Raw genomic sequence first — 25,057 nt, 5'->3', positions numbered from 1 at the left:
GTTCCGGAAGGGAGGGTAGTTGTCATTTGTGTGAAGTGCCAGCGTCTGCGGTCTCCTGAGGCCAAGAAGCTGGCACTGGTGTTCAGGGGCTTGTTTGAAATGGCTTCGTTAATGGTCGATCGGGTCTGATACGGGTACGCACTTTTCTTATGGCTAAAATAGAGCGCTTGGAAGCGTCTGCGTGCGGTGAGGAGAGGTTTGTTGGCTGTCCCTGGAGAAGGGCCGCTGCCCCCCCCCGGGCACCTGCGTGAGCAGTCACGTGCTGGGGGCCGTGGGCACCACCCGAGTCGGGTCCACCTTGGCTTCGTTCAAACGGAAGCGTCGCCTGGTCTTCGTTAGAGAAAGTTGAGTGTCCGTCAGGGGCTGGCTGTGCACTGAACCCCACGGCTGCGTCTGGGGCTTCCCTCCAGGCCTGGCCGTTTCCGTAGTGGCCGCTAGAAGGTGCAGCTCCCTTGTCCGTAGTTACAAACAACATCTGGTTTTTAAACAGATGTAAATACAGCACGTATTTCCACGTAAATACAGCAGCCCCCCCCCCCCCTTATTTGCAGGGGGATCCACTCCAAGACCCCCACGGAAGCCCGAAGGCGTGGGGGTACCCAGCCCTACACGCACCAAGTGTTTTCCTCGACACACACCCCGCCCTTGGTCGAGCGCGGTTTATAAACCCTAACCGGGCGCAGCGGGAGATTAACAATAACGGTGAAACAGAACGGTTGTGACAATGTGCTGTGACACACGTCGTGTGACTGTGGTCTCTCTCCGGGGCACCTTCTTGTCCTGGGCTCACCCTCCTCGTGCCCAGGTGACGGGACGAGATGCCCGCGCCAGGGGATGGACGTCCCGTGAAGGACGCGGCACGTGACGCAGCGCCAGGCTGCACCTGACCTTCTGGCCTTGAGTCAAGGGGAGGGTCCTCTGCTTCCCACGTGGAAGCGGCGGGAGCCCAGCGCGGGTGAGGGGGTAACTGCCATGATGTATGCTCATCCTGCAAGATTTGATAAGGACAAAAAAATACGGGAAAGACGTGAAGGGTGATCCCTATTCTTGTCCCCAGGCGATCATCGTGGCTGTCCCTGACGCACCGTTTCCTTTCTAAAAGTTCCCCGGTCCTCCACTACTGTGGGGAGTTACAGACTCCGTGGTTTTAATGGCCGTGTCCTTACCGAGTGCCAGCTCTGTGCCGGCACGTTACATGTGATGGGGGTCCTTCCGGAAGGGGTGACGGGCCGCGTGCGCCACACGAAGTTCCAGCACGCGCACATCGGGGTCTGCTGCACAAGTGAGGCGGGGTAGGAGGTGCTGTTCAGACGGGTGCTCAGGGAGGCCACTCCGAGGAGGGAAAGGACGGGGGCCCCTAGAGTGCCTGCGGAACTTTCCAGACAGCGGGCTGAGCCTGCATTCTGGGAGCAGCCAGTGGGGAGTGGGGTCCCAGGGGTGTGGCTGTGGCAGGTGGCGGGCGCGAGCATGCGGGGTCGCTTGCACGGCGGGCTTACGTGTCGTCCGCGCTGCTCTGCGGTCTCTGTGCCTGTGTGGCTGGGCTTGGTCCCCGCCTGCCTGTCCCCAGGTGCTCTCTTGTGTCTTCCTCCGCGTGCCCCGAGCATCCTTTTCCTCCTGGCCTCTGCCTGAACCTGGAGTTAACTTCTGTGTGCCGGCGGCATGGCTGTCAGCGTGCGGGGTTTGTGGACGTGGGAGGAGGCGTTGGGGGATGGCCCCGCGCTGTCGCTCTGTCCCCGTTGGCAGTGAGCGCCCCCTTCCTTCCCCGCGCTGTCGCTCTGTCCCCGTTGGCAGTGAGCGCCCCCTTCCTTCAGCCCGAGAAGTGTCAGCACGTGGCTTGGGCAGGGCCCCGCATCTGGGGTCAGGGAGCCAGCCACACGTACTTCCCATTCAGGTTGCTAACCCAGCAGGGGTCCCTTAAATTCTTTGAAATTGTGTTTGTAGCTCTTCCCTGGCTCGGAAAATCATGGGTCTGATAATGCAATCCTGTTTACTCACTTGGCGTATCCTACCATATACTTAGAGTTTCACAATTAAACAGTGAAAGTGGAGTTTAAGGTTTCTTGCAGTTCCTGTGTGTTCAAACTCCATTGAAATAATTCTTTTTTCCGTGTGTTTTGTTACCAGTTTGATGATACACGCTTTAGTTCTCTGCCCGCGGCAGGAGAGCTGGGTCTGCAGAAGCCTTTCCTCTGTCCCCTCTCTCTTGCCTGTCCCCAGAGACAGTTTAAAGTTTTTATTTTCATTGGTTTCTGGGCCATTCATTCAGTTTCTTTCTTTTTCTTTCTTTCTTTCTTTCTTTCTTTCTTTCTTTCTTTCTTCCTCTTTCAACTGGCTTTTTTATGGGGAAGGGACTGAAGAAAGGGAATTGGATGAGAACTGATTTATTTTTATTTATTTTACAGCTTTTTATTTTTATTTTGTTTTTTAATGTTTATTTATTTTTTGAGAGGCAGAGAGACACAGAGCATGAGCAGGGGAGGGACAGAGAGAGAGGGAGACACAGAATCCGAAGCAGGCTCCAGGCTCCAGGCTCCGAGCGGTCAGCACAGAGAGTCCCGTGTGAGGCTTGAATCCACAAACTGCGAGATCACGACCTGAGCCAAAGTCAGACACTTAACTGACTGAGCCCCCCAGGTGCCCCCAGTATTTCTTTTTGTAAGAATAAGCATGTTCGTGTTCACACCTGAAGTGCATGTGTGCGGAGTTGCACCCTGTTTTCCTTGATGATGTACCCTGGAGATCATCTTGTGCTGGCATTCTGTGTTAACTGAGAAACGGACTTTTATATCTGTTCCACTCAGAGAAAAATTACTTTTCCTAGCGACACCTTCCTGCACGGTGCAGGCACTAAAACCTTCAGAATACCTCTGGAAGGAATGGTCCAGAAGGACACCTGAGCTCCTCCTGCCACAGCGACGAGGCCCAGCAGCCCACGCCGGCCGAGCCGGGGAGCTCCGGGCTGCAGGTGGGGGCCTGCCGGGCGGTCCCGCCGGCCGAGGTGAGAGGCAGCTCCCCCCGGGCTGCTGTGCTGTCGCCAGCGGGTGACTCAGCCTCCTGGCCACGCGCCAGCCGGGTGTGAGGAGGCTCGCCTTTAAATAGAGCTCAGCACGCGTAAGGCTTTTCTTGGGGGTTAGACGCCCATAAGACACATGCAGCACAGTGCACCCGCTTTGAGAAGTGCGTGCATCTGTCCGGCCCCCTCACGCTCCGGACGCACATGCTCCGTTCACCCCCAAGGGCCTCTCCTGCCCTCTCGTTGACAGGCACGCGCCCCGCTTCGCGTCTCTGTAGTTTTGTTTGCCGTGTCACAATTCGCGGAAACGTACTTGCACGTCGTGATCGTGTCTGGCTGCTTCACGCGGGGTGTTCGGGGTTCGCCCCGGTCGCGCACACACTGTGTCCGTCAGTCCACCGGACGCCGGCGGTTCGGTTTCCTGGGCAGTAATGAATGGAGCGTCTCTGAGCGTTCGTGGACAGGGCTCGGTGTGGACGTACGCGTGCGTGTTCTTTTCTCCAGGGTAAATGCTGGGAGCGGAATTGCTGAGTCACTGGGGAAACCTGTGTTCAGGCTCCTCAGGCTCAGGCCAGGCTTTTCCTAAGTGGTTGTGGGAATGTGCTGTTCATCCAACAGGAGAGTTCCTGTCCCCGCACGCCTGTGCCAGCACGTGGCAGGGTCGGCCTCTTGCATTCTAACTGCCAGTGGGTGTGCTGTGGCGCCCCACCCATCTAGCTTCACGATCCTTTCTTGAGACTTAGTCTGCATATCGTGACGTCGACCCCGTTGAGCGTCTGACTTTGTGAGTTTTAACAAACACGTACGTTACGTGTGACTGCCACCACGGTCAAGGTGTGGACTCCTCCCCAGGCCTGTTGGCGGTTACCCCCGGCCCTGGCACCCTGTCACTATGATTTGCCTCGTCCGGAGTTCCGTAAACGTGAGCTTGCACAGTGGTGCTCTTGTGTGTCTGGCCTCCTGCACTTAGTGGGATGCTCCTGAGGCTTAGCGGGGTGTCGCACGCACCCCTTTCATCGTGGACGACTGTTCCATGCCGTGGATTTGCTGCATTCTAGCCGTGCTCTGAATCGTCTCTCTCTAATTTGTAAGAGTTAATCTCTATCCCGGTTACGATTCCTTGGAGGTCACGTATGTGGCCAGTGTGCTCCTCAGCTGACAGCCAGCCTTTGCACTTTTCTTCATGGCGACGAGTGGGTTTCTTGGTTTTCCCGTAGCAGCATTTGTCTGTCTTGTCTTTGTGGTAAACACCTTTGAGTCATGTTTAATACCTTCTTCCTAGCCCCAAGGTCTCAGGGATATTCTCCTGTATTTTCTTCTGACATCTTGACATTGGCTTCCGTCCCGCAGGTTCAGCTGTGTGTGTGTGTGTGTGTGTGTGTGTGTGTGTGTGTGTGGTGCAGTAGAGCTCGGGGTCACTCTCTCCTCTTTCTCCAGCAGACAGTTGCCCCAGCACTGTTTCTTTGAATGGGCCTTCCTTACCCCACTGGTCTGCACGTCCCTCTGCAGTATTTCAAGTTTGTATTACATAGGGGTCAGTTTCTGGGCTCTCGGTGGCTCTCGCTTGGTTTATCTGCCTTTTCCTCGGTAGCATCGTGTCCATAGTGTAGCTCTGTGCTGACACTGGGGCAGTACCTCACTCGCTTCTTCCAGAGAATTGTCTGTTTTTTGGTATTTTGATCTTGCTTATACATTTTTCAGCCAAATCTTTGAAGCTTGTGAAAGTCCCCGTAGTTGCTTTGATTGGGATTGTATTGGTCCGTGGGTCAGTTCGGGGAGGATTGACATCTACGGTATGGTGCCTATGTATTCACGAATTTGGTTTATCACTCTATTTAGATCTTCTGTGTAAGATCTTTCATTCAAGTGTACGTATTTTTTTCCATGTAGGTCTTGTTAGATTCATTCTAGGATTCTCTAAATAGTAGTTTTTAAGAATTGCATTTTCTAATTTTTGGTGATGGTACATTGAATTGTAGTTGAGATTTGCACATTGACCTTATGTCTGCCAATCTTATCAAATGCTTTCATTAAAAAATGTGTGTGCCATTAAAAAAAATGTATTTATTTTGAGATAGAGAGAGTGTGTGGAAGGATCAGAGAGAGAGAGAGGGGAAGAGAGAGAATCCCAAGCAGGCTCTGCTCTATCAGTGTGGCACGTGATGTGGGGCTTGAACCCATGAGAACCGTGAGATCATGACCTGAGCCGAAGTCGGATGCTCAACCGACTGAGCCACACAGGCGCCCCTGTGGGTGCTGGTTTTTTTGGGTGTTATATGTGAAGAATCCTGTTCTGTACAATTAATGACAATCTCATTTCATTCAGAGCCTTATGCTCCCACTCCCTGACCTGTCCTCTGGGCTGTCGGCTTGCTGGGACCTTGGGTACGGTGTTGGGTAAGAGAGGTGATGGCTGGCCTCTTTGAATTATTCCTGATTTCAAAGGAAATGCTTCTAAAGATCTGCCATTGGAGATGATAGTTTGTAGATTCCCTTCATCAAGTTAAGGAAGCTCCTTCCCACTGCTAATTCTCCGAAGTTGTTTGCTTTTTTTGGCGGGGATATTTATTCTGTAGTCATGAGTGGATGTTGAGTTTATCAGATGCTTTTTCTGCCAACTGTGGGAATTGCCTTCATGTTACTGAAAACTGAACAGTGTCTCTTGTCAGCACCTTCTTCCTCCCACCTGCGCTCTCCTTCCTCGTTCTCCGGCTTTTCCAGCCGCACCCCCACACCCACACTTCCGGAGAGTTCTGAAGCCACCAGCTAGGAGCCCCCGCCTTCTCCTTCCCGAGTGCCGGCCCCTCCTGCCTGGGCCCTTGGGGCCTCGCTCTCCTGTGCTTGGACCTCAGCCTCCTGAGTCCCCTCTCTGTGCCCTTCCCAGCTGACCCTCGTGGTGTCCTCGCCTGCGTCTCTGGGACAAGGTGTGTTCTCCCTCACCCTCCCGGCAGCGAGGCCCCACTCCTTCCCGCGTCTTTACCGTGTCGCTTCCTCCGTGAAGCCCGTTAGGCCCCTCAGATGAGGTGTGGAGGCCCCCTGGCTACGGGCTCCTGCAGTGCTGCGTGGCCCCCCTCCACGGCCTGGGTGGACGCACCGGTCCGCTGCTCGGCTCGTGCCCTCCCCCCACCACGCGGGAGGCCCCAGGAGCGGGTGCCGCCTTGTGCTCCTGGTTTTCGTTGGTGCGTGTTGCGTGCTGGCACGTAGTAGGTCCTCCGTGGATGAGTTGCTGGCTGACTGCGGGAAGGGATGGGCTCGGGCCCCTGCTTTGCTTCCTCGACTCCAGTGTTCTGAGAAGCGGGGTTGCCTGGGGCTGACGTTCTGCCGTAAATCACGTAAAGTCACGGCCTCTGCCACCTGACCTCCGTTTCCTTGAACTTGTGCAGCGTTTGCACGAAAACTTCCACAAGAGGCAGGGCGTCCAGTGTTCAGTGTAGCTGCTACGGCCCCAGGCGCTGGACGGGCCTGCAGCCTGGCTCCCCGAGTCCCGTCCTGCGGCACGGGCGGCTCTGACTGGCACGGCGCCTTTGACGCTTTGCGGTCAGTCCCTCTCCTGCGGCCTCTGTGGCTCACCAGCCAGCTGGACACGTGGGAGGGCACAGACGCTCACCTCAGGGTGGCCGAGTGTGCGGATTTGAGGGTACAGTAGATGATACTGACCGTGCGAGGACGTAGATGTTGCCGAGTAGAAGGCCATGGGGATGACCCTGCAAGGGAAAGTGCCTTTCTCTCTGCTTACTGATCCTGACAGAGACCCAGAATGTTCTTCCAGAGCATCCTGCGCATTCTCCGCCTCGGTGTTCGTGCGGAGCCACCTGTCCTATTTCCAGAGCTGCTCTTGGGACCCTGGACATCAGCACAGCTTCGTGAGAGAGGCGGTGCAGAGAGGTGGTAACGTGTGTGTGCAGAGGCTCTCGGGTGGTGCAGGGCGTTCAGGATTTCAGCCTGAAGAGAAAGAGGTAACTGCGCTCCGTCTCGATCCTGAGAGTTCAGGGAGGTTGAGGGGTTGACCTGGGCCAGTGGGGGTGCTCGCTGCCCACACGGGGAGGCTGCCCGGAGCAGGAGCGCAGGCACGTCGCCGACGCCCCTGGATTTCAGGGGTTTTAGAGAAGTGAGAACACGAGAAGGTGGCGCTGGCCGAGCAGAGGAAGGGCCGGGGCGCAGAGCCCACGACTCCTCCGCCGCGCGCCGTGCCCTCCCAGGCAGGGGCAGGGACGCCGGGTGAAGTGCGCTGGGCAGGTGCTTGTCCGCCGGCCAGGCAGGTCGGGCCGCCGGCCCCTTGAGAGCGGGGAGGCCTGGGGCCATGATGTTGGAGGGCAGCCTGGCCCTCGGTTAGGGAGGCTGTGTCCACCGTCCTGCCCTGTTGTCGGAGAGCCGGCCGTGTCTTTTCTGGGGACGGTGTCTTCTCTCCACCTTCCGGAAGAGCAGTGACACGTAGACACTGCTGGAGCCGCAGGGCGGGGCCGCCTGGACCCTCTGGTGCGTTGGTGTTTAGTAAGTGTCTGTTGAGTGCGAGGCCCCGGCCACCCCCGGACACGTGCAGCACGGAGCGTCCGGGACCGGGCTGGGCAGACGTCCGTGGGAGAGAACGCCGTGGCTCCCAGGGTTGCGATGGGGCCACAGGGATGGGGACGGTGCGTGGGTCCCGGGGTGAAGTGGTGGTGGACCTTGAGGAGGAGCGGGGCAGAGGTGGCGGCAGGCAGCCCTCCTCACGTCCCGTCACCCAGCACTTGCTGGCCCTGTTTTTCTCGCTGTGGATTTAAGTGACGCAGGGACTGTAACACTGACGTAAAGGGCCGTAGACGGTGGGGCACCGTACAGACACCCTGAGCCGTGTGCAGACCGTGGTTTTCGGCTCTCAGCACACCGCTGAGCACGCCCGCGGCACTGTCACACGGGTCGGCCCCCTGTGTTGCCCCGCAGGTGTATTTTTACGTCACACATCAAGGATATGCGTCCCTCCCGGCACACAGTCAGAGCACATTCCTCTGGATGATGTGCGGTTCTCGGTGTGGACGTGGCCCGCTGGCTGCACCTGTGCCTCCCGGGCGAGGGACGCGCCTTCCAGCACTGGTGCTGTGAGAAGAGACCCTTGCCCAGAATTTAAGCCCTGCATCCACCCCAGGCTGTGGTAGATGTAGGTGAAGAGAGTCATCTAGTAATTTGCCCGTCTTCGTTAGTGAGGCTGAGCTCCTTGCTGCCTGGCCCTTTGTGTTGCTTTTGGGAATCACTTGATACATTTTTTGGCCACTGATATTTACTTAAAAAATGTTTTTAGATTTTATTTTTAAGTAATCCCTGTACCCACTGTGGGGCTCGAACTCACAACCCTAGATCAAGAGTCACATGCTGCATGGACTGAGCCAGCCAGGCGCCCCTTGGGCACTTTGTAAAGTAGATAAGACAGCTGTGATTACGACAACTTAGTCAAGATTTGGACAGAATTTTGTTTTCAGAAATTGTGCTTTAAACACATTCATTACAAAATTTCGACCTGTATGGAGATGTTTGATCCACCGCACCCCCCACCCACGGCCTCTTCCACCGGCCCAGCCCGTGGCAAATGGTTTTGCAGGGTGTGTGTGTGTGTGTCTGTGTGTGTGTGCACGCGCGTGTACACGTGTGTACATGTGGGTGAGGGCCCTAAAACACAGTGTCTGAAGAGTTCTGGGGACACGCTACTTTAAACCGTTAACGTCCTAAGTTTCATCAGGACTTGGAAAGTCCCAGGACGCTGTGAGGAGAGGGAAACGTGATGGGTTGTGGAGTCCTGACTCTGTCTCAGGCCGCCATCCGCTTTGAACCCTGAACTGGCGGGGGATCCACCTGCCCTGAGGCCTTTTTGTGTTTCTTTTTTATTGAAGTGCCGGGGACCCGCAGCGGTATGTTGGTTTCAGCGCACGATGCACGACGTACGACGTGGCGATTAGCATGTCTGTCACGGTCATCCCGAGTTTGGTGTTTTGTTTTCATCAAACATTTCAGATATTTTTTCTAATCTTTCGCATTTGAAAGCATTGACAGCATGGGAAAACGGTTCCCTTTTTTTTTAATATTTATTTTTGAGAGAGAGAGAGAGGGAGAGGGCATGAGCAGGGGAGGGGCAAAGAGAGAGGGGGACACAGAATCCGAAGCAGGCTCCAGGCTCCGAGCCGTCAGCACAGAGCCCGATGTGGGGCTTGAACCCATGGACCGCAAGACCGTGACTTGAGCCGAAGTCGGAAACGTAACCCACTGAGCCACCCAGGTGCCCCAGGAAAACAGCTCTTCACATGCACGTCCACCAGATAGCACACTAGCCACTGGTTGTATTTTTCTTGGCTCATTGTCCTTACGATGGTTGGGCTTGTTTGCAGCTGGTCCGTGGAGTGCGGCTGGAGGTTGTGTTCTGTTTCTCTGCCTCTCCATGCAGACGTTTGAGGGTGTCAGTCCTGCCCCCAGGGAGCTTGTGCTGAGGGAGGCACCGTCCGGGAGCCACAGTCGCAGGATGTGGGCCTCGAGCTGGCTCTGGAGGCAGCAGAGCAGAAGGAATGTTCTAGAACAAGGCCCTATGGTAGGCGGGAGCTCTGTGGCTGGCATCTTCGAGGTGAGGCTGCAGAGGGAGGGCCACCTTATCTCAAAAGCTGTGGGAAGCCCCTGCAAGCTCTTTGGTAGGAGGGTTTCCGAACCATCGCTCCATGGTGAAGGGAGGTTGACCATGCTGCTGGGTACCAGTAGCTCATCCCTGGTCATCTGTACTTTTCTGTTTTATGGATATTCCAGAGTCACTTGTCCTTTTACGTGCTGGTGTACTCTGGTTTGTTCCCACCTTGTTACACACAAAGCTGCTGCGGGTGATGTGTGTGTGGGTCTGTGTGTTGAGGTGTCGCCCTGGGGACCTGATGTGCGCTCCCTGATGACTGGTGTGGCACACCCTCACGTGTGCTCGCTCGCCATCTGGTATCTTTGGTGAGTGGTCTCTTCAAATGTGTTGTTTCTTACGTGTTTTCTTGAATTCTGTATGTGTTGTGGATGCAGGCCTGTCCTTGGGTGTGGGCCCTGCGAGGACTCCATCCTGCGGCCTCTATTTTCATTCTGAGTGTGGTTTCCAAAGAGCAGAAGTGTTTAGTTTTGATAAAGTCCGGTTTACCAATTTGTTTTTATGGGCTGTGTGTCTGGTGTTGTATCTAGACTATCTTTGCCTAACTCAGGGTCACAAAGATTCCCCCTCTCCCCACATTGTCTTCCAGAAACTTAGAGTGTTAGGGCTCACGTTTAGGTCTGGGATCTGCTTGGAGTTGCTGTCGGTGTATGGTGTGAGGCATGGATCCAAGTCCGTGCTTTTCGCGTGTGGACGTTCGCCGGTTCCCCATTTGTCGAAAGGCTGCCCTTTTCCCATCCAGTTGCCTTTGTAGCCACCACCGGTCTGTGTTTGTGCAGGCCTGTTTCTGGACTGTTTTGTTCCTTGATCTGTTCGACTTTGCCTCAGTGACCGCGGCTTTCTGATGCCTTTGGAAACGGTCAGTGTTAGCCTCGACTCGGTCCTTACTCCCGCTTGTTTGGGTTACTCTAGGACCTTGTGTTTGTGGATCGTAGAATCAGCTTGTCTGTTTGCACACAAAAGCCTGCGGGGGTTCGGGTGGGTTTTGTGTTACATCTGCAGATGCGTTTGCGGGGAGTTGACATCCTAACCACGCTGGCCTGGCGAAGCTCTTCACGTCACGTGTTCCTTAACGTTTCTCGGCCGTGTTTGTAGCTGGCGGTGTATGCTCAGATGAACTAAAGTTCATGATGATGGCGTGTGTGTTGTGCAGGGAGCTGCACAAGCTGGAACACGAATCGGGTCAGAAGCTTCATCTCCAGCTAAATATTCAGAAATGCGGTAATGCCACTGCTCCCTGCCCCGGAGCAGCAGCGTTTCCTCCTGTGCTGCTCTTGCTTCCAGCCTTGAACTGCCCCCCTGTGCAGATGAAAAAGAAAATATTGAGCTTTGCAACAGTAAACAGGTCTTAAAAGAAAGGTGCCCTCGGTGCGCACTGTTAAACACCGATGCCCCCTGGAAGATGCAGGATGAGCCTTGACGAACAGGGCCCCGCACTCTGGTGGGGACTTCTTCACCCCCGAGCTGGCGCCCCAGCTCAGCTGGCCGGTGGGTCCTGCACCACTGTCTGCTGGCACTTCAGGAGCCCGGGGGGAGTTTTCCAGAAATGATTGTGCAGTTTATGGACGAGCGTGGTGAGATGTGACATTGACCAGCTGCTCGCGAAGGGGTGAAACCCTGGGACCCAGGGCCACGTGTCTGGCCTCACGTGTGAGTCGGGTGTGGATTGGGCTCAGCAGCACCGTTTGGTACAGTTGGTGCGCTGTCCCCTCCCTGCTTAGGCCTGCGTGGCGGGGTGTGGTGCCAGGACGCGGGAGCCCCGCCCACGCGCTTGTCTGACCCTGTGCCCCGAGTCCTCGTCCCTGTGCGTTTAAGAGGCGGACAGCCATGAGAGTAAAAGGAACACTTGGGCCTTAATTTCCACCAGCTTTCCCGGTGTCCCTGTTGGCATCTTGCTTGGTCTGCTGCTCCTCCCGGCGGGGCTGCGGGTGGCGGTGTGGTGGGAGGGCCCCAGGGACCGTCTCCCTTCTTCCCCGGCCCTCCCCCTCTGCGGTCTCCTCCTCTTGGCGCGGGAGCGTGGGGTGTGCGGCACTCAAAACTGAAGCGTCCAGCGAGGTGCAGACAGACTGCTCCCTTTTCTTGGGCACGTCCTGACTCCCGCCTCTTCAGCATCAGCGTCAGGGCTCGGGGCACAGTCTCATTCTGCACGTGTGTGATCGCGGACGGCTTTGCCTTTCCTGCCGCTGTCTGTGTTGACTCTCACCACGGCCCGGTGGAGACCTTGTGGCGGAAGTCTGGTCCCCCTGACCCCGGCTGCTGCTCCCTGCTCCTGTCACTCCAGCTCTCGCTGTTCCCTCGGGGAGGCGCCCCCTATCCCAGGCCCGCGTGTGAAGGGCCGTGGCCCGAGCCCCCTGGCTTCCCCAGAATTGAAACAAATTTGTTTTGCTTTTAAATTTCAGCATGGTTTATTATGAAAGGGACGTTTTGGAGGGAAGCTTACTTAATGGGCAGGTGGGGTTCCCGGCGGAATCCAAAAGTGCCTGTTTAATTTGTAGTGTAGCTTTGACCTACATTTTGGTTAAAAATACAATAAGGAATGTTGTAGGAGAGGGATCACGACAGCTAACATTGGGTGAAAACCTTGAGTTTATCCTGAACTCTGGTGCTCGAGGAGGGGTCGGATCCGTTCTTAGGAACTGGCGGTCCGCCCAATACTGGGATACTGTGTGTGTGCTCCGCTCTGCTGTGTGGGGCGCCCTGCCTCCCAGGGAGGGGCGGGGTCAGGGTCTCGTGCGGCGAGCACAGGGAGGCCGGTCACTGCTGAGTGGCACGGACCTTGGAAGTACCCGCAGGGTGTTCATGCCGTGCGCTGTCATTTTAAAATCTGAGCTTTCACAGCAGCAAAAGATAGAGAATAGTCCGGTATCCTCAATCATAAATACGTTTTGGATGGAATATTACGTAGCTACTGAAAATTGTGTTTTTGAGGAATGTTCGATGACATGGAAACAACTTACGCTCCAACAGGTGAGAAGACGACGCGGGCTGAGTAGCAACGCCATAGCCTCAGTTGTGTTCGCAGTGGCCTTGGTGTGTTTTCCACGCACACGGTCACCAGAGGACGCGGGATTTCAGGAGATTTGTTTTCCGTGTGCGTCTCTGAGTTCCTCAAGTTTCCCGTACAAACTCTACTCTGGGAAAGATATTAAAATCGTTAAAGAAGAAAACCCAAGTTCTTTTCTGTCTGCCCAATCAGGGTTGTGGCTTCCGTGGACTGGCTGGTTTTGGCTTTAATGTGTCTGTAGTAGAGGGGAGGCGGCGGCTCCCGGGTGAGGGAGGGGCCGGGCTCCATCAGGAGGCCTGGAAGGCCGGTCCGGGGCTCCCGGCTTGCCTGGTGACTGCCTGTAGGGCTCGGCTGCACGGGCCAGACAGGCTCTGAAGGGTCTTCTGAAGTGGGCGTTGTGTTTTCCGTGTCAGGGCTTTGCCGGGTGGCCCGGGTGTGCAGGGGGCCTTTGGCGGCGTCTGGGGGTGGGGGAGGGGCCCACCTTGCACCTGCAGAGGGTGGGGAGGGGCGGCCTCCCGGTGTGACTGTGGGCCAGGCCTGTGTGTCTCAGCGTTGGCAGGAGTAGACGCTGTACAGCTGCTTATCTGTTTGAGATGAGTGGTCACAGCCAGAGTTGACAAGATCCGGGGCTGCGGTAACGTCATTAAGATGGGGTGTTCGACGCAGCGGTCAGTGTGGTGACCGTCCTCGGGCTATTCTGCCTATTGCCCGATCAGTGACCATAGCTGGGGAGACCGGGCGTGAAGTGCGGCCCCAGGACAGCGCCTGCCCTCCTGTGCACGTAGCCTTCCCTCCGCCTCAGGAGCGAGTGGCTGTTCTCGGGTTCGCGGTCAGTGGGCGTCCTGGGGTCTACGAGCAGCCCGCCTCCCTCGTGTCCAGCTGTGTCCGTCAATCTCACTGCTCCATTTGCATACCCACTCGGACGTGTTTGCAATGCCCGAGTCCGGTTACGTTACCTGCTTAAAGTTACGTGGTCACTTCTCCAAATTTTGTTCAAACCACAGGCCTGCTGCGTGGCTCACGGTACCTTTTCTTACGGGTCTGTGGGGCCAGGGCACCACTTCTGTTTTGTTAGCATCTTAACCACGTCACTGGCTCGTACGTGTTTATCCTTTAAATATTCCTCTAAGTTTCTGTAGGTGTGATTTCTTAAGCAGAAAAGCAGCTGATAGTCAAAGCACGTTCATGCACTGCCACGTTAACAGGCTTAAAGTTGGGGCACTAAGTCACGGGTGCTGCCGGGCCCTTTACGTGGCCGGGGGCCTGGCCATCCCCCCTCGCTGCTCGGCGACATCAGCAAGTGGCTTCCCAGAACCCTAACGAGGGGGAGGGGGTCTCTGGTGACTAGTGACAGGGGATGGTGGGCTTGCGAGACTGGCATTGGGAGGAGGGCCAGGTTTCCTCTTTTGGGGTCCCCAGTGTGCTAACGGGCTCCGGGGTCTGGGAGAGTCCAGCAGAGTGTTATTTCAGCAGCCGGTTTTGGTTTTGTTTTTAAATTTCAGCATGGTTTATTATAACCGGGACGTTTTGGAAGGAAGCTTACTTAATGGGCATGGACGTGGTTCTTTTAAATGAGGGATTATAGCTGTGAGCCCGGGAGAGGCCTGTTACTTCTGGATGTCATGCTGGGTGTCGAAGGAGCCGGGACCCGGGGGTTCAGGGGCTCCTCTGGGAGTTACTGGGGTCGCTCGAGCTCCCGTTTGGTTCGGGAGGGAAAGCCCTGATGCTGCTCGTTGTGAGGCCGGCCGGCCGTTTCTTCTCGGAGAGGCCACCTTGCGTGCAGCCTGGAAGAGGCCGGGCCGCGCCGGGGAGGCCTCCTGTCCCGGAGCGCCAGGCACCGGGCCTCGTGCGAAGCGGAGCGTTTCTTCCTCGCCCTGTCCCTCCAAGTGGGAGACTTATCCCCAGGTGAGGGTGGGGATAGGCTGCTGTTTTCTGGTGGAATCGACGACATAGCTGCTTTGTGGTTCTTGAAGCTACAGTTAATGCCGCGTCTGGCTGATGGCACTTGCTTCCCGGTGATGGAGCTCTGGAGCTGCCAAGCGCGGGTGGCCGTCCCTGTCCCTGCGTGTGTGTCGCGGGCGTCCCGGGTTAGCCGCGGGCACGGCGCGGCCCCCGCACCCGAGAGCAGTCCCGGGAGTCATGTTCCCGAGAGGAATGCCTGCTTCGGGCCCCCAGGACCCCAGGCCTCCCTCCTCCGAGACGGCCGGTGGGGCTGGGGGCGGTGGCGAGCGCCGGGCCGCCTCGGGGGGCTGGCGTGTGGCCGTGCAGGCGGCCGCGAGGCAGGTGCTGTGGCCGCGGGAGCTTCGCCGCCTGGCTTCCTTCCCAAGACTCGGTTGCTGCTTGAATCCCACGAGGAAAAAACCTCGTACGTCTTTCTGTCCCGGACGCCGTCTTTCTGTCCCGGACGCCGTCTTTCTGTCCCGGACGCCGTCTTTCCTGGCGAGCGTGCGACCCTGCACGTCTCGCAGCTTCTCCTTTTTCCTTCTCAGAGCCGACCGGCTCCCCTCTGGTAGGGTCAGCACCTTCCCCGGCTGTGGCGGAGGGGGGGCGGGGGCGGGCACGTCTCCTGACGCCAGGTCTCCTCTATCCCCAGGTATGGTCCTCGTGCGGAGCGAGAACGGGCAGTTGTTAATGATTCCTCAGCAGGCCTTGGCCCAGATGCAGGCCCAGGCCCACGTGCAGACCCAGCCTCAGACCACCATGGCGCCCCGCCCTGCAACCCCCACAAGTGCCCCTCCCGTCCAGATCTCTACCGTACAGGTGAGTGCACGCGCGCCAGGTGGCAGCAGCCTGAGGGACGTCCGTCCGGCAGGTGTCCCGCGAGGGCGGAGAGGGGCGGCCACGCGCGGCCACCCTCGGGAGGCTCAGGGGGGCCAGCTCCGCGTCCGTGCTCAGCGAAACTCTGCCTGGACTCCGTCCTGTCTGTTCCCTCCCCTCCCATGACTCCACCCCCGGTGCCTCAGTCTCCTCTTCTGCAGAGTGAACCCTGCGTGCGTTAGTGTTATTGTCGGGGAGGCGCGTGAGAGCGTCAGGAGATTGCGTTGAACGGCACCCCCGCCCCACGTGCTTGGGGGTTAGCACCCTGGGCCCGGAGGTTGGGTGGAGGGGGGGCGGGACCCCCGTGCTGGCGTGTCTTGTCCTCATCCTGACTTCCGTTCGGCGCGTGCCAGCCCGCTACCCGCGTCTTGTCTCCCGATGCCTTTCTGCCCGCTGCCGTGACCCTCCCGTCCTGACTGGCTGGCTGGTTAGTCACTCAAGTGGAGGCTGGAAGGGGCTGGAGGTCTCTTCCTCCTGTGATTTCAGCCGCGTTCCCTCGGGAGGTGAAGGCCTGCACTGTAGACGGAGGACTTGGCTGTGCAGGGAGACACCGTGCCCCTCATCGAATGTCCAGGGCGGCTCAGAGCGGTGTTGTCAAGGCCCGTGGGGCCGTGTGAAGCGAGACGCAGGCAGATGACACCCGTGCTGTCACTGTCACGTGTGTGTGTTACCGTCTGGCCGCCAGCGTGGCCGCTGTCAGCCCGCGTCTGCACCACTGTGCTCAGGACTGGCCCCGTCTTTCTATCCGGATTAGTGTCAGTGGGCCGCTTGGACCGCTGTCTCCTTTACTTCCTGTTCCGCAGCAACGTGACCCATCTTTAGACCCAGGGGACGCGCGCTTCTTACCGTTTTAGTGCTTACGAACAAGATGACTAGAAATCCACACAAGGACCGATTTCCCAGATACTCGCGTTCTTTAAAGTCCATGTTTGGTAGACTGGGGTGAAGGAGCCCGGTGGTGGTGTTACCACAGTACGCACAGATTCCGGTCACACGCTCCCCCCTTGAAGTGGGGTGGCTCTGTTGACTGTGGCTCGCGGCCCGATGCGCCCGAGCCCTCCCCTTCTGCAGTAGCGGGGCGATTCGGCTGTGCTGGGGCGGGGAACCGTGTCACTTGTTGCTCCTTTTAGATGATGCCTACTTACTTTTCAGGCACCTGGGACCCCTATTATTGCACGGCAGGTGACCCCAACAACCATAATCAAGCAAGTGTCTCAGGCCCAGACGACGGTACAGCCCGCCACGGCACTGCAGCGCTCGCCCGGAGTGCAGGTGAGGAGGCCGTGGGAGCAGCGCCCTCTGCGTGGAGGTCGGGCCTCGCGGGCTGGGAGGTCGGATGCAAAGGTGGGCTTCGGGAGGAAGTGTCCTGAGGACTGTTTTGTCTCTGATGGCCTACCCAGGCTAGGTCAGGCTTTTCTTTAAACCACATGGGATTGAACACCAGCGGTGGGTTTTTTGTTTTGTTTTTTTTAAATATTTATTTACTTTTGAGAGAGAAACAGAGCATGAGCAGGGGAGGAGCAGAGAGAGGGAGACACACACTCTGAAGCAGGCTCCAGGCTCTGAGCTCTCTGCACAGAGCCCGACGCGGGGCTCGAACTCGTCAATCACGAAATCGTGACCTGAGCCGAAGTCGGTCGCTCAACCAAGCGAGCCGCTCAGGCGCCCTGACACCAGCAGTGTTTTTAAAATGTCCCCCTGGGGCACCTGCCTGGGTGGCTCACTCAGCTGAGTGTCTGACTCTTGGTTTCAGCTTCGATTATGATCTTGTGGTTTACGGGATCGAGCCCTGTGTCGGGCTCTGTGTTGATAGTGTGGAGCCTACTTGGGATTCTCTCTCTCTCTTAAAATAAGTAAATAAACTTAAAAAAAAAAAAAAAAAGCTTCTCCTTGTGCCAGAAGCATAATTACAAATAATCACCTTAATTAAAAAAAAAATTTTTTTTTAAATTGAGAGAGAGAGTGCACGTGAGCGGGGGAGGGCAGAGGGAGAGAGAGAATCCTACAACCTCTGGGATCACGACCTGAGCCAAAATCAAGAGTCAGAAGCTCAACCGACTGAACCACCCAGGTGCCCCCCCGCCTTGTTTTTTTAAAAAATGTTTATTTATTTTGGGGGAGGATGGGCAGAGAGAGAGAGGGAGAGAGAGAGAATCCCGAGCAGGCTCCGCAACTGTCAGCACAAGAGCCAGACACAGGCTCGAACTCACGATCTGTGAGATCATGACTTGAGCTGAAATTAAGAGTCAGCCGTTTGACCGACTGGGCCACACAGGCGCCCCAGAAACAACCGCCTTATTACTATTTGACCGTGAAGCAGAGGAATCTGTAGTGTGGACGGTTTGGGCGTGGTGCCCGCCGACCTGTAAGCGCAGGGGCGAGGATGTGCGTCTCGTCTGGGAGCGGGGCTCCGGCTGCTCGTGTGTGCTGGCGGGTGTGATCTCCACAACCCCCTCCTCCTGGTGAGGCACTGACAGGTGAGGGGTCGGGGGCTTCTGGAACGCACCCCTGGGCCCGTGTGCGTCTGCCCAGCCGCCCTGCGTCCCCGAGGCCCGTGCCCTTTGCCAGGAACCAAGCCCGGTCCCAGATACGTTCCCCATCAGCCTGCTGGGGTTGGTGTGTGTGTGTGTTCTTTCCCGGGTGTCCGAGGCTGTGGCGGGGAGGGTGCCCTGGTGACCCTCCCCTGTCAGCCTGCCTCTGGTCAGTCGAGCCGAGGGCAGGCTGGCCCCTTCCGTCAGCCGGGAGGAGCCCCCTGGGCAGGGTGGCGGCTGGCGCTGGGCGGCCAGGCTGGGGAGCCGGAAGCGGAGGGGTTCAGAGCTGTTCGGTCCTGAGGTGTTCCGAGCGTCCGTCACGGTGCAGGTTGTGCGGCTTTGGCCACTTTGTGTCGGACGTCTGCCGCGTGCGGGGACCGCGCTTCGTCGTCGCTGGTTGTCGTGTGATTCCCCCCTGTGCTGCTGTGGGGCGGGCGCTGTTCCGGTTTCCCAGATGAGGAAGCCGAGGCAAGAGTGGTGTGGACGGTTGGCGGAGGGGGGCCCAGGAGGCGCCGGGCGCCCTGCCCTCTGGCTGCACCTCATCGTCTTTCCTTCTGCGTCTGCGGCAGGGAGGTTGTTCCTCGAAGCAGCTGCACAGGTGGGAGCAGAGCGGCAGACTCGTGTCCTCGGAGCGCCCGTGAGAGGGTGGCTGTCCTGGGACTCGCTCTCCGCCTGGGTTCAGTCCGGTGGGCGTGTTAGAGTTCTGCTCACAGTGAGCGGAGCTGTCCTGAGAAGGCCCTGAAGCTGGCGGGTCAGGTGGAAGGCAGACGCGGTGTCGGCACCACGGGGTGACCTGTGCACGCGTCAGGCCCGCAGAAGGGAACGTGGGGAGTGTGGCTTGAGGTGCAGGGGACTTGCACGGGGTGACAAGTGCCCTGGCTGTTTCCGGGCGTCCGGAAGCCTCTGAGCGGTCCCCCCAGTGCCCCGAGACGGTGGCTCCGTGTGTCCGTCCCCGCGGCCTTCCTTCCAAGGGTGATGTGATGTTCTCAGTAATCCCTGCGAGCGAACCTTAGGAGTGAACGAGACACTCGGGTTGTAAGGAGACGGCCCGCCATGTCTAGCTCCGTCCCCTCGCGGGGTGGGGGGTGGGGGGTTGGGGGCTGAGCGAGCCACCGGCACAGCCGCAGGTGCTCAGGGCAGGCCTCCCGGCGCGCCGGGCCACAGACAGCAAGGTCTGGAAAACCAGAGAGGGAATGTCGAAGGCTAGACGCATCAACTGGGAGAATGTAATACACAGAGCGGTAACTGTTTGTCGTGACGGCTCGTGTGGAGCCAGGCTTCGGGAGCTCCCCGGAGCTGCCGTGGGGGTCGCCGGCCCCTCCCCACTCGCACCCACTCCCTATGGATTGCTCAAATCTGCTTGGAAAGCCCTCGTTTTGTGATGTTTCTCGATGAGGCTCGCTCATGGAGAGCAGGGAGAGGCTGGCCTGGTGGCGGGGGCGCAGCTGGGGCCCCCGCCAGAGGTGATGTGGGTGGAGACCCGACGGGAGGACGGTCCTTTCCCGTCACTGGCTTCTGCACAAGCCAGGTGACATGTTTTCAGCTGTAGCTTCTCCGTTTTGCTTCTCATTTCTGGGAGGACAGATACTTCACACCGGTGGCCATGGGACTCCTGGCTCCGGCCTCCGTGGCCAGACTCTGCCCTGCCTGGTCTCCCTGTCCCGTTTTCGGCCAGGCTCGCTGTCCGCGGGGTCCAGGGCTCCGCCTGCTGTGGGTCTCGTTCTTTTTGGGGGATGTGAGGGCCGTCTCTGCAGACCCTCTGTTTACCTTGCCTTTGGACTCTCGTAGCCTCAGCTGGTTCTGGGTGGCGCTGCCCAGACAACTTCCCTCGGGACGGCCACGACTGTTCAGACGGGGACACCTCAGCGAACGGTGCCAGGGGCCACCACCACCTCCACGGCTGCCACGGTGAGTGCCACCCGTGGGTGGGAGACGGGAGCCTCGAGGGGCCCTCCGCCCGCCCGCAGCCCCCCTTCCTGCAGGGTAGAGCTGCGCGGGGCAAGCACAGCCCGGGGACCTCGGCCTCTCCCAGGCGGGCTGTGAGCCAGCGGGCTCTGCGGGGCGGCGGGAAGGCCCTGCCCCCCTGCTTGAGGCTCCAGGCCGCACAGAGGTCCACGGTGACAGAAGCCCAAAAGGTGGCATTTGAGGCCGCGGCCCGTGCAGCATACAGGAGTGACTGTCCCCAGAGCGGAGCCACGTCCCTGCTAGGCTTCCAGTGGCTCCCCGCGCACGTGCGCATCGGTCACCTGCCGGGGTCCTGCTTTATTTAGACCCCCTCTCACGCTTCTCTGCTCAGGCTTTTCCGCACCTCTCGTAGCTGGGTCATAGTTTAATTCCTTTTGTTGCGTGTTTACGTAGACGCCAGCTTTTCTTTATGGTAAAGCCACGTCACGGGGGACGTGCCACAGGTTCCTCATGGTCACGCATATGGTTGTTCGCCCGGTTACGTCCCCGGGCGTTGAGCTGCTGGCTGAGTCAGGGTGAGCTCTGCTGTGCCCCTCGGTTGGCGTGGCCACGTGGCACACGTCCTGGCTTCCACCCCTCAGCAGCCCTGAGAGTCGCTGCATTTTCTGCAAAGGAGTTTCTTGTAGACGTTCCGGTGAACCCAGAGGCTCTGACAGAAACCTGCCTTTTTAAGACTTTTTCACTTGTATCTTTTTAACTTGAATCCAGGAAACCATGGAAAACGTGAAGAAATGTAAAAACTTTCTATCTACATTAATAAAACTGGCCTCATCTGGTAAACAGTCTACAGAGACAGCCGCTAACGTGAAAGAGCTGGTCCAGAACCTACTGGTAAGAGGATGCGGCTCTGAGCACTTGTTTGACACGCGGGGAGGCCGCACGCGCGGGGAGGTCCCGCCAGAGGCGCGCGCGGCCTGTGGTGGCCTCCTGGGGACTGACCTGCACCCGTCCTGCTTCCCACGGCACTCACACGAAGGCCACTTGAAAGTGTTCTGTCCACCTCAGGAGCATTTGTAAACACACCTGATTGAGAGCGTTTTCAAGGCTTTTTCTTGCACCTCTCTGCGGGCACGGCCGTCTTCTCTGTGTCTCCTTTGGTCTCAGGTCCCTCCTCCTTGCCCTTCGCTTTCCTTTTGGTTTCTTTGTTGAGGAAGCCTGGTGGTCTGACATCTGGGCTTCTGGATGCTTTCCGTCTTTCTGCTGGAGGGATGTGTCTGCCCGGGGCCTCCGTTCTTGACTCAGGCAGCCGGGTGGGGGGTAGGGGGGGACCCCTCCCCCGGGGTGACGGGTGGCGGGACAGCCACTCTCAGAGCTGCCGTCTCCTCCCCAGGGGGCTGGCTCTTGCCCTGCCTGCAGGCCACCCTAGTTTTGGTCCGAAAAGGACACAAGTCGTGCTCCCGCAGGCGAGCAGTTGCTTGGACCACGCACTTAAGTATTTTCAGGGAGCGTAGAGATTGAAAAACGATCTCCCCTCTCACGGGAAGCAACGATTCCTAGCTTTTTGTTTTAATTGTAACAGTTCCGCCTTCTCGTGAAAATCGCCGACGAAGTAAATGCCTCTCCTGTCCATCCTTGTGGTCCCTTGTCTGTGGTCGGTCCCCTCTTGCCGAAGGAGCCACTCGGCACTACGTCCCTTGCTCCCCACGTGATCTGGCAATACCCCTGCCCCCACCTGGCTGTGCTCTCGGCAGGGCACCGGGGCCCCTGTTCCACCTTCTCATGGGCCCTCCTGGTACCCTGGACGCTGCTGCCGCTTCCTCCTTGAACCTGGCATTAGTTAGGGCCTGGCTGCTGGTAACGCCCCAAACAAGAGGGCACAGGTTGGACAGGTTGGGCGGAAGCTTGAGTTCCCCTGCGGGACCCCAGACGTCGGCAGCCCTGGCTGAGAGCGCTCCCTCTTAGGGCTTCCTCTCGAGGATGGCCCGTGACATCCCGTCCCTGCCCGCCTCTCTTAGCCTCCCCTACCCTGAGACCACACATGCTTCGGTTTCCAGAACAGGGTTGTGCCCCCCTCTTGTCTGGGTTCTCGCTTCCCACCCCGGGCTTCCTCCTGGAGGCTTGGGGGTCTCAATGTGGGTCGCCTCTTCTTGTAAAGGCGTCCCTGACTTGCCCCATGCTGTCACCTGTGCCCCATGCAAGACCTGGCGGAAAGGACGCGGATTCCCACGGGCACCAGAGCAGTGCTGAATAACCAGAGGAGTGTTAACTTGTGTTCACGAGAGAATTTTGTTGTGGTTTTCGTTTTTAAGGATGGAAAAATCGAAGCGGAAGATTTCACCAGTAGGTTATACCGAGAACTTAATTCTTCACCTCAACCTTACCTTGTGCCTTTCCTGAAGGTAAATGTGGAGACCCCTGCGGCACTGCACGCCAGCAGCCTGCCGTGGGCCTGGGGGAGGGGAGAGGGGGACGCCCAGGTGGCCCCGTGGGCTTGTGGGTTTCAGGTGCCCTGTGACGCTCCTCACGTTCCCCGTCAGGGGGTTTTCTCTGAGCCCTGAGGCCCCTGGCCTGTGGCCTGGCCGCTGGCACAGAGCAGACAGAAGCACCGGCCCGAAGGCCGATGGGCGGGGCTCGCCCGTAGGCGGTGGAGTTCAAGGGCATCAGGCCGGCCCTCTTAAGTAACTTTTGCCGCCGTGACATTCTTAAGAGCCTTTCAGAAATACCGCCCTTTTCTTTTTTCTGAGCAAATTCTAGCCAGTTCTTTCCGAGAATCATCCTGCTCGGCGACGGTGGGGCTGCGGGTTAGTGCGCCCGGCTGCCCGCGCCGACGCCCAGAGGCGTGAAGGCGCTGAGACCCGCGCGGTTGAGCTTGAGGGGCTTGCTCCTCACAGCGGGAGGTTTCTGGGTTTGTGAGGAGGGAGCCCGGCCGCGTGCCGCTGCCGACCCTGTGTCTGTCTTCCCGCCCAGAGAAGCTTGCCCGCCTTGAGACAGCTGACCCCCGACTCCGCGGCCTTCATCCAGCAGAGCCAGCAGCAGCCGCCGCCCGCCTCGCAGGCCACCACCGCGCTCACGGCCGTGGTGCTGAGCAGCTCGGTCCAGCGCACGGCCGGGAAGACGGCGGCCACCGTGACCAGCGCTCTCCAGCCCCCTGTCATCAGCCTCACGCAGCCCACACAGGTTGGCGTTGGCAAGCGGGGGCAGCCCACGCCGCTGGTATGAAGGCGAGAGCCTCGCCCGTCACCCCCGTGCCCACCTCTCACGCAGATCGGCCACGGCTCAGGGACGCGTCCCCGCAGGCAGGCGGCAGGGCTCCCGCCGGGGGAGGCCGGGGCGCTAACAGAGTTCAGGCGTGAACTGGGGCCGAGGCCCCGCACGCGTGTTTCCTGGGAAGACGGGATAAGCCCGTTGGCTCTTACCCAACGGCCTGTCCCTTCCTGGTATCGGCCGGGGGTGTTCGTGCCCCCAGTGAACACCGGGCATTTGTAGTGAATCTTCAGTGGGACGTTATCTTTGATCAGGAGCAGCGGCCCCGGGACAGGAAACCGTGTGCCTGGCGATGGACACATCAGGCAGGCGGTCGGTGGGCCTTTTGTCTCACGGCCTTGAGCCCAGCTCTGCAGCCCCAGTTTGGGTCTCGGTGACACAAAGCTGCAGGCTGCTGATTGTTGATTTAAGGTGTGGATCCAGTTTTCTGAGTTCCGTGGCTAGACGAGGGCTGTCTTTGCTGGGAAGGGTTGCGTTTCAAATTTTTTTTTTTTTTTTTTTTTTTAGTTAATTTTGAGAGTGAGACCGCGTGAGCGGGAGAGGGGTAGAGAGGGAGAGAGAGAATCCCAAGCTGGCTCCGTGCTGTCAGTGCAGAGTCCGATGTGGGCTCAAACTCATGAACTGTGGGATCATGACCTGAGCTGAGATCATGAGTTGGACGCTTAACCGACTGAGTCACCCAGGCGCCCCAGGAGTTGCATTTTAAATGTGCTCCCCAAACCTGGAAGGGCAGTTGGCTTTTTTAATTTCAGAGGGATTTTGTTGCTTTACAGACCATTAAAGCTCCCCCACGGTGCAGGTTCCCTTGTCACCTGATAGCGGGTCGTAGAGTGTGTTTTGTCACAGCGGCCACATAGTAACTGAGTGAGCCACCGGTGAGCCACCAGAGTCCGTGGGGCTGTTTGCCCACCTGCTCAGGGAAGCCTTTGTCTCGCGTTGACCGCCAGTGAGGAAGGTGTGCTGAGATGGTGGGTGAGAGCGTCTGGTCTTCCGGGCTGGGCGCTGTGCGGTGCTGCGGGCTGAGGGTGCGTGCGAGAGGAGGGCTTTTCGTGCCGAGGGTGCAGGTCTGTACGTACAGGGCCGTCCTACCCCCCTGGCCTAATTTGCGCTAAAGGGGCGTTCCCTTGAAGAGAACCTCGTGGGTTCCGGTCTTTCCTGGAAAGGTCTGACTTTTGGTGCGTAGTTGTGACCTGACCCGTGTTCCTGGTTTGTGGTCAGAGGCTGTGGTGACCCACGGGGTCACTTCTGCACTGCGTTTCCCAGTCCCGCCAGGGGTGGGGGATGTGTGGGGGAGCAGCAGTGGGGTTAGGCCTGAGTCCGGTCCATTCCTGGATCCTGGAAGCCTATGGAGATGAAAACCGTGGCTTTTCCCTTAGTTCGTGGCAAAACCTGACTCTGACTCTGACCCTGACCACTCTGAGGCAGTTGTTGTCTTGACTCTTCCTTTAGAGGGTGAATTTTCATGGGTTTGTTGCAGAAACAGTTTGGTTGCAGGGCACCACCCCGTGTCCCCAGCAAGTGTCTCGTAATACCGGGCACGCCCATCAGGTCACCTACGTAATAACCTTCTGGGCCGGGCAGTGTGACTCTGGCATAGGGAGTGCCACTGTGCGTGGGGCGGGGCGCTGGGCTGGGCCCAGGGTTAGACGGGGCGGGGTGTGGGGGGTCCCTGGAGCAAAGGCAGAGGCAGGAGCTCGCTCTGGCTGATGGAGCTCCAGGCAGCACAGCCCCGAGCAGGCCTGGGGGCAGCAGGGGACACAGCTGGGGCTGGACTCAGCTCTGGGGTGTCTCCCCAGCTCAGCTTCGGGTGGTGGGCACGGGCAGGCCCCCACGGGGAGGCCGCAGGAGAGGCTCTTCCCTGAAGGCTGAGGGCTGAGTTCAGGGCA

General features: G+C 58.4%; 1 protein-coding gene across 1 annotated transcript in view; it reads left to right on the top strand.

Moving 5' to 3' along the window:
* TAF4 (TATA-box binding protein associated factor 4) overlaps positions 1-25,057 on the top strand; it is a 65,512-nt gene that overhangs the window by 20,852 nt on the left and 19,603 nt on the right. The window contains exons 2-7 of the mRNA XM_081795375.1: positions 15,248-15,414; positions 16,624-16,743; positions 19,791-19,910; positions 20,676-20,798; positions 22,217-22,306; positions 22,875-23,120. Coding sequence (XP_081651501.1) covers positions 15,248-15,414; positions 16,624-16,743; positions 19,791-19,910; positions 20,676-20,798; positions 22,217-22,306; positions 22,875-23,120 — 866 coding nt within the window. The remainder of the gene's footprint in view (positions 1-15,247; positions 15,415-16,623; positions 16,744-19,790; positions 19,911-20,675; positions 20,799-22,216; positions 22,307-22,874; positions 23,121-25,057) is intronic.

Source organism: Panthera onca, chromosome A3 (assembly GCF_046562875.1).
Source record: "Panthera onca isolate mPanOnc1 chromosome A3, mPanOnc1 haplotype 2, whole genome shotgun sequence".
Lineage (NCBI taxonomy): Eukaryota > Metazoa > Chordata > Mammalia > Carnivora > Felidae > Panthera > Panthera onca.
The sequence above is the reverse complement of the archived record's forward strand: the minus strand, read 5'-3'. Positions and strand labels throughout refer to the sequence as shown.